Genomic DNA, 7,341 nt, shown 5'->3' on the forward strand with positions numbered 1-7,341 from the left:
ACAATTAGGCGCGTCAGAAAACTAATAGTTGAAGCGACGGAATGACCAAAACGCTCGCGCGGGGCAACTTCTTGGCCAAGAATTCACGATTTGCAAATTCGTGACTAAAGCATACATTCAGGGCAACTTCATAGACCAAATTGGAGATTTTCTGTGAGAGACAAGTGAAATATGTATGGCACCCATTTTCAATATAACTCCTGATTATAATGATGCATTGAGGGTAGATTGAGACTGTTACAAATTTAATACTTCATACAAAATACAACTATTTCTTCAATCATAAGCATTACATTTGTATAATAAATACAGCTATAGTCTTAGGTGTACACATACAGTATAATATAACATGCAGACGCTCAGCCAGCTAGTTTCCCAAGAAGCACAAACATTAGGAGCAGGTTGAACGCGAGCTTCCAGCCATTGCTTGGAGCAGTCTTGGTATTGGGGCCATCCTGACCTCAACTATCCCTTCGAGAATCTGAACTACCTCTGCCATTGTTGGTCGATCAAGCTCATGATCTTGGATGCACCAACATGCAACCTTGCAAGCCAGTTCAGCCTCATCCAGATTGACATCACCATGTAACATGTGATCTACCAAACTCCCCACGTCTCCTTCAAGAAGCTTATGTGCAGCATGCACAGGGAAATAAACATCAATGTTGCCATTGCTAGAAAATGGTCCACATGTGTTTCTCCTTCCAGAAATAATTTCCAGCACCACCATCCCGTAGCTATAAACATCAACTTTTGGTGTAATAGCAACACCAGTAAGCCATTCAGGTGCAAGGTACCCTACAGTCCCTCTCATCGTTGTCAATACTCGGCTAAAATCCCTTCCTAAAAGCTTTGCCATCCCAAAGTCTGCAATTTTTGGAAGGAATGAAGCATCAAGAAGTATGTTTTCTGGTTTGATATCACAGTGTATGATGTAGTCTCGACAGCTGTCATGCAAGTAGGCTAACCCTCTTGCAACTCCCAGGGCTATCTGATACCTAGCAGCCCAATTTAACACTGTAGAATTGCTTCGAAATAGATGGACATCAAGAGAGCGATTTGACATGTATTCATAAACAAGCAGCCTCTTAGCATCCTCGCAACAGAAACCAACAAGCTTAACTAAATTGATGTGCTGGATAGCTCCAAGTGAGCTCACTTCAGCTCTGAATTGCTTCTCTCCTTGATAAACACCATCAAGCCTCTTAACTGCTATGGCATTTGAGTCACTAATAAACCCCTTGAATACAGAACCAAAACTACCTGCCCCCAACTTATCTGTGAATTTTTTTGTTGCTCGCTGTAGATCTTTGTATCTAAATGCAATGATTCCATTACAACCTGTAGAACCATTCAGTATGAGACCAGAGTTGTTCTTTTTGTTTGTCCAAATCATTAGTAACAGTATGAGTGCAAATATGCCTAGAGCACAAATGGATGTACCCGTTACAACTCCAATAGCAATCCCCCTTCTGTTGTATTTCAAACTTTGTACATCTTTAGCAGAAAGACGAAGGCAAAGAGTTTCTCCATTTGAATTGGTTGAGTCACTGCATTCTAGTTGTCTTATGTTGAGCAATTCATTATGCCACATGGAACATCCACTGTCACCAAAGGAGTACGCAGTGCAAGAGCAATTATTCAGGCAAATTTGTGCGCACTCACCCGAGCTTTTAGTAGGCTCGACTTCTCGGGCATTCTGGGGCAGCCTAACACATGGCTCACAGTAGAACTTGTCTGTCGTATGCTTTGTGCTTGCGTTCCTAATGCAGTTGTCTAGTTGAGTATTTCTCGAGCACCCATCTGCTCGGTCTTCTAGCTCCCAGTTCTTGGGGGATGTTATGGTGAAGCCCACCATACAAATGCAATGTGGAAAATCATTGTCAGTGCAAATTGTGAAAGGTCCACAAACTGCATAGACATCACATTGAGCTTTTGGTTGGGCATTCATCAGTACCCAGTCCTGTGAGCCCTTCACCCAAGTGAATGTCTTTATTTGACCTGAGATGTCAATTACATGACGAGTAAGCATATTTGGGTCCATATATTCCTCTAGTAAATTGTATGTGAAGTACTTCTCGTGCTCATTGTCAACAAACTTTGCACTAATAGCATGGCGGCCTGTCATCTCTGGAATTGGGGAAAAGTATTTTCCATTCCATGTACCGCTGGACCAATATGGCGTGGATGAGTTCAATGCCACAAGCAATAACTGGTTGACACCAATACCGGGGTCTAACTCATAGCGGTAACCACCGGCAGCTGGGTCAATCGAGTTTTTCCAAGAAATAAAATGGCGATTCAGGCCGGTGACCTTGTCCCATCCAAGCTTCGCCCCGGGGAAAAATGTATCTGTGGGGTGATCAAAGCTCTGCCATAGAACCTCTGATGAATTTGAAGAGTTTGTGAGGATAAGATTTCCATTACTCAACAACACAGCGGTGGTACTATTTGTTGTGATGTTTGCTTGTGTAGACCAGATTATGGACTTGGTGGACCGGTTAAAGATGACAAGGTTCCCATCCTGGGAGATTGTGAGCTCTAGTGAGGTGGTGTTATTGACCGGTTTATCCCTATTTGCAACCCATGCTGAAGTAAATTTGGGAACTGTATTGAACCATATGCCGAGGTACCAGTTGGTAGTGTCCTGAGATGATTTGCTACTGTTTGGTTTGAAGAAGCCAAGCGCGTACCTGCCATTCTTGGAGACGAGCTTGTCGTGGACAGCAAGTGCTTGGCCAGCCAAAATGGTATCCGTCGCAGCAGAACCTGCTGGGATGCGCATGTACAAGAGCAAGGTGAAAACAATGTGGAGGAGAGACATGGTGAGCTTAAGGTGGTGAGGGCGTCCTGAAACTTGCTGTGCGGAGTCTGCAAACTTAGGCTGGGAGCTCAGTGGTCATCGGGACATATAATCACTATGGTGTAAAGCACAACACCCAAATTAGTGGAGTCATCTTGTTTGCTGGTCGAAATCTTGTCGCCCTCATTCAGTTACTGATCGGACCGGCCAGACCGCCAAAAAAGGACCTTGGGCCTGAATAGTAGTTATAGTACGGATGTCTACGTGATTTATTTGTGGTGAAGGTGAAGCTCTTTTATTTGTTGATGGTGGTCTTTCCTAGCATGTCCGGGTGACCCGTGGGCGTGTTGGGATGGCATGTGACATAGAGAGTGTGATATGAAAAAATGTGTGCTGTCTCATATTATGTGCGATCTTCGCTCAGTCCAACTAAAAGAAGTCGGAAATAAATTCCGGACAAGAAGTAATAGGTTTCCTCAAGGTTTGATGTACAATGTTGAAAACTTAAGTTCGGATTCATTATTTGTTAGGAGAATCTAAAAAAAAAATTGTAATAATTTGACTTGCTTCAAATTGTGGTTTTTTCTGTTGGTCATAAAATAGAATGATTTTGATCTCCTTTTCTGATATCTGAACTTACTACTAGTTTATTACGGGCAACGCTCTACTCGGCCCAAATAAAGGCATTTGGCATCACAAAAAATGTACTTGCGCGCTACCTTGACCGATCTTTAGCTACGGTAACTCAACATGTATAGCCTTTGTTTGTTTCAATTCTTCTTATTCTTCTTCAACTCTTGGTCTGAAGTCCGCAGCGTAGTGGTCAGGCGTTTGGATTTCTTCATCATGTTTTCATCGCGAGGTGGTGGTAGAGGCATGTCGCATTGGTTGAGCGCTCGGTGCTCGATGGTCGGTGTTGGAACTGGCCCGTTGGAAATCACCAAGAAGCCCACCCCCCCCCCCCCCCTCTCTTGAGAAAACTAGGGTGTGAGAGTCCCCCTCCTTTCCCCATGGCCTCTGGCCCTTCTCTTCTGGTGGCCTCGCCGGCCAGAGTGGGAGGGGGAGCTGTTGTTGGCCTGTAGCTAGATCTACGAGTAGTGGTGGTCTGCTGGCAGGGGTAGTTTGTAGTAGGGTGACAATGTTTTCTGGCATGACCTAGTGCATCTGATGCGCGAGATGCTCCTGCATCAAGTTGCGGCTGTCGGAGTTGATGGCGAGCGGGTCCAAATCCGGGATTTTCGCAAATAAGGCCAAGCTCGTTGTCGTCGGCGACCTCCTCAACCGAGATATGTTGAGGTGCTTTTGGTTCTTCTGATTGGCCATGGATGCGAGGGAAATAGGGTGGTTCCTTTCTAAAATGGGAAATGGTGGGTGTATAATTACACGAAGAGCCCTGCAGAATAAGGAAATTATAATAAGGTCCTGTATTTTTACAAAGAACACCAGAAAGTAGATCGAAAAAACGTAATAAAGTCCTTGCTCAATGCTGGCAGTGGACAACATCTAGGCACCGCCGCTCCTACTCTCGTCGGGGATAACACCACTTGGGAGAGTTGGAGCTTGAATGGCCGCGCCGAGGCTACTGAAGTAGGAAGAAGATGCTCAAGTAGCGGCCACGGCAGAGCGCGGCGAGGTCAACACTATGACCATGAATAGTAGAGGCCAGACCACGTCGTCGCTTGGGAGCCGCTGCAGGGAGCACAAACTCCAAAAGCTCCGAGAGCCATTTAGAAAGTACGGTTGTCATCAAGCTACTAGAATCTTCCCCTCGCCGCCACGAGTGGCCAGGAGAAGCCGGACAGCTTGAAGACCACCAGACGCGCGATGGCAACACTTCTTATTTAGGGGATTAGCCTCCAAGGCGAGGTTCGTCTTCCTGGTCCACGGAAAAGCGATGTATAGCCTCGTGACGACCGTTTGGTGTCGTGCTTTTTTTGCATGGAATCTCAGGGCTTTATTAACCATCAACAACTGCTCCTACGATGTCAGCCTGAAGACCGGCAATAAGGAAGCTAAGGGGGAAGTTCCATCCAAACACTTGTCAACTCCAACGTGCAACCGTGCTTGGCACATATGTGAGCGACTGCGTTAGACGATCTTATTACATGTTGAATAGCAAAAGAAGAAGACAAACTAGAATGCTTTGCGATGTCTTGTAAAATCGGCTCAACAACTGCGCGAGAACGAGCCCTCGAGTCCCAGAGGTTAACAATCTCTAAGCAATCCACTTCAAACACCACTCGCGCACACAGCTTGACGAAGATCACACCCTCCCTTAGTGCCATTGCCACTTCAATCATCGGACTAGTGATCTCAACACCTCCCGCTCCCCCACACCAGCATCAGTATTGACTTTTATGCAGCTTTCATCCAGTGATCGCCAACCAAATCCTGGCAATGGTATAGCCTGTCGCCTAGGATTATCTAGCAAGGCTAGCTAGGTTATTTCTCGTCCTCACCATGGACTGGAAGAGGATCCAGGCCTACCCGGTCATGAGTGATGATATATTTCTAGAGGTCCGCTTGAGCACCACCGGCGGGAGCACAGGGAATCCTGAAGCGACTTCATCATGGGCCGCTCCAAAAGCGGTCCAACAAAAGGTACTCGTTTTTTCCTTTTTTCTATTTAAAATCAAAAATTGTTTAAATTTGAAAAAAATTCAAATTTTAAAAATGTTCAAAAATAAAAAATATTCAAGATTGAATATCGTTCTAAATTTTAAAAGCTTAAAATTGGAAATGGTTCAAAATTTAAAAATAATAAAAAATGTCCAAAATATAAAAAATCCAAATTTTGAAAATGCTTTCATATTTAAAAAATTAAATTTTAAAAAGTTCAAAATATGAAAAATATTTGAACTAACAAATGTTCAAAAAACAAAAATGTCCAAAAATAGTTCAAACTTGAACATTTTCAAAAATAAAAAATGGCTAGTAGAAACAAAAAACCGATGATAACCCGAAAACCCAAAATCAAACGAGCAGACCGAAGCAAAGCGAAACACAAAAATCGTTGGCCCAGTTAAAGCATCTCCACCGGTCCTCCTAAAAAAGGGCCGGCATGCACGCCGGCAGCAGGCTATAGGGAGCGTCGGCTGCATGCACTTAGCATTTGTGGACCGTGTCTCACATCAATTAACCTAATAGAGACGTCGACACCATGCATGCATATGCAAGGGGGGACAGAAAAAGTAGGAGAGAGGAGGATCTTTAGAGGCTGTGTCACATGCAAGTGGGCCACATGCAATTTTTGAGCAGAAATTGGACGCCGGCACTCCCAATCGGGTCCCTTCGCGAAGGGATTGCTACGGGCGTGTCGGCGCTTTTAGTAAGGTCTAAAAATGGCCGGCGCTTTTTCGGAACCGTCGGTGTGGGCAGTTTCTCTCTCTAGGATCCCCAAAATGCTATTCAGAAAGCTATGGGAGGACCAGTGGAGATGCTCTTAGCCCTCGCTATTCGTGGGGAGCACATCCCCTGTCACCTATAGATCCGCACACAGCTAAGCTCCTTTTCGTATTAAAAAATACCCCAAACTGTTTGACACTACTTGAATTTTGAGTTGAAGGAGTCACCACTCACAAGCAATCCTGGCAGTGGGTCCTGCTCGTCACATCCATCCCCAACGTCCTACTTCCAAGGAGAACAACAGGAGAAGACAAGCGAACCGTTCCGCTCTTCCTCTCGTGAGAGGCGGCGGCAGCCAGCTCCCCCGATCTCGTCCGACTAGGGCGTTGGCCCTAGTCCCCATTTCCTCTTCTCGCTGCTCCAGCGGCAGTATGAGGGAGGGGGATCTTGTTCCTCCGTCGTGGCCTAGTAGTTAGGGTTAGGTTTTGGTTCCTATGGTGCGTCGTTGGGGTGGTGAGAGCGGTGTTCGGACTAATAAATCTGCATCAACTCTACTCCTACACCAGTGATGACCTTCTGGGCGACGTCTCAGAGTTGATGGCAACGTGTGATGATCGGTCCTTCAGATCTGGCGAGATCAGTTTCTCGATGTGTCAATGGCGTTCGTTTTTATCCGCGACGACGCTAACGGCCGAGCGAGGTGGTTCGTCTAAAGCGAAAATGTAGGCAGGACCTTACGCATGACTTACCCACGTTTTTTACGGGAAGGGTTCCGAAGGACCTGGAGTTTGTATTACTTCGGTGGTGGATGCACAATGACATAAAGGACCTTATAGATTAAGGAAATTACAATAAGTTCTTGCCTTTTTCCAAAGCACACCGTAAAGAAGACCGCAGAAACGTGATCCAACCTTGCTTGATGCCGACGCTGGTGAACCTCCATGATGTTGGTGAACCTCCAGGCACCGCCGCTCCTACTCTCATCGGGTACGACACCAGTTGGGAGAGCTGGAGCTTGAATGGTTGTGCCAGGGCTAGGGAAAATCCTTCGAAGGGGGAAGAAGATGCTTTGCAGAGCGCAGCGGGGTCAACCCTATGAATGTGGCTAGCTGCGCGATGCCGCCGGGAACACAAACTCCAAAAGGTGCCACAACCATATGAAATGTCCAGAAACCCGAGATGCATAGATTCAT

The 7,341-nt window shown here is 45.8% G+C and overlaps 1 protein-coding gene across 1 annotated transcript; it reads right to left on the reverse strand.

Annotated features, from left to right (window-relative positions):
• Positions 1-174: 174 nt before the first annotated feature.
• LOC127312381 (G-type lectin S-receptor-like serine/threonine-protein kinase At2g19130) lies at positions 175-2,906 on the reverse strand. Its single transcript, XM_051342912.1, has one exon. The coding sequence runs from the start codon at positions 2,822-2,824 to the stop codon at positions 392-394; it is 2,433 nt and encodes an 810-aa protein (XP_051198872.1). The 5' UTR covers positions 2,825-2,906; the 3' UTR covers positions 175-391.
• Between the last annotated feature and the right edge of the window lie 4,435 nt (positions 2,907-7,341).

Source organism: Lolium perenne, chromosome 7 (assembly GCF_019359855.2).
Source record: "Lolium perenne isolate Kyuss_39 chromosome 7, Kyuss_2.0, whole genome shotgun sequence".
NCBI classification, from domain to species: Eukaryota; Viridiplantae; Streptophyta; class Magnoliopsida; order Poales; family Poaceae; genus Lolium; species Lolium perenne.

Bases quoted from the DNA above. Each gene is read 5' to 3' on its own strand.
- LOC127312381 (XM_051342912.1), bottom strand. From the start codon at position 2,824: ATGTCTCTCCTCCACATTGTTTTCACCTTGCTCTTGTACATGCGCATC.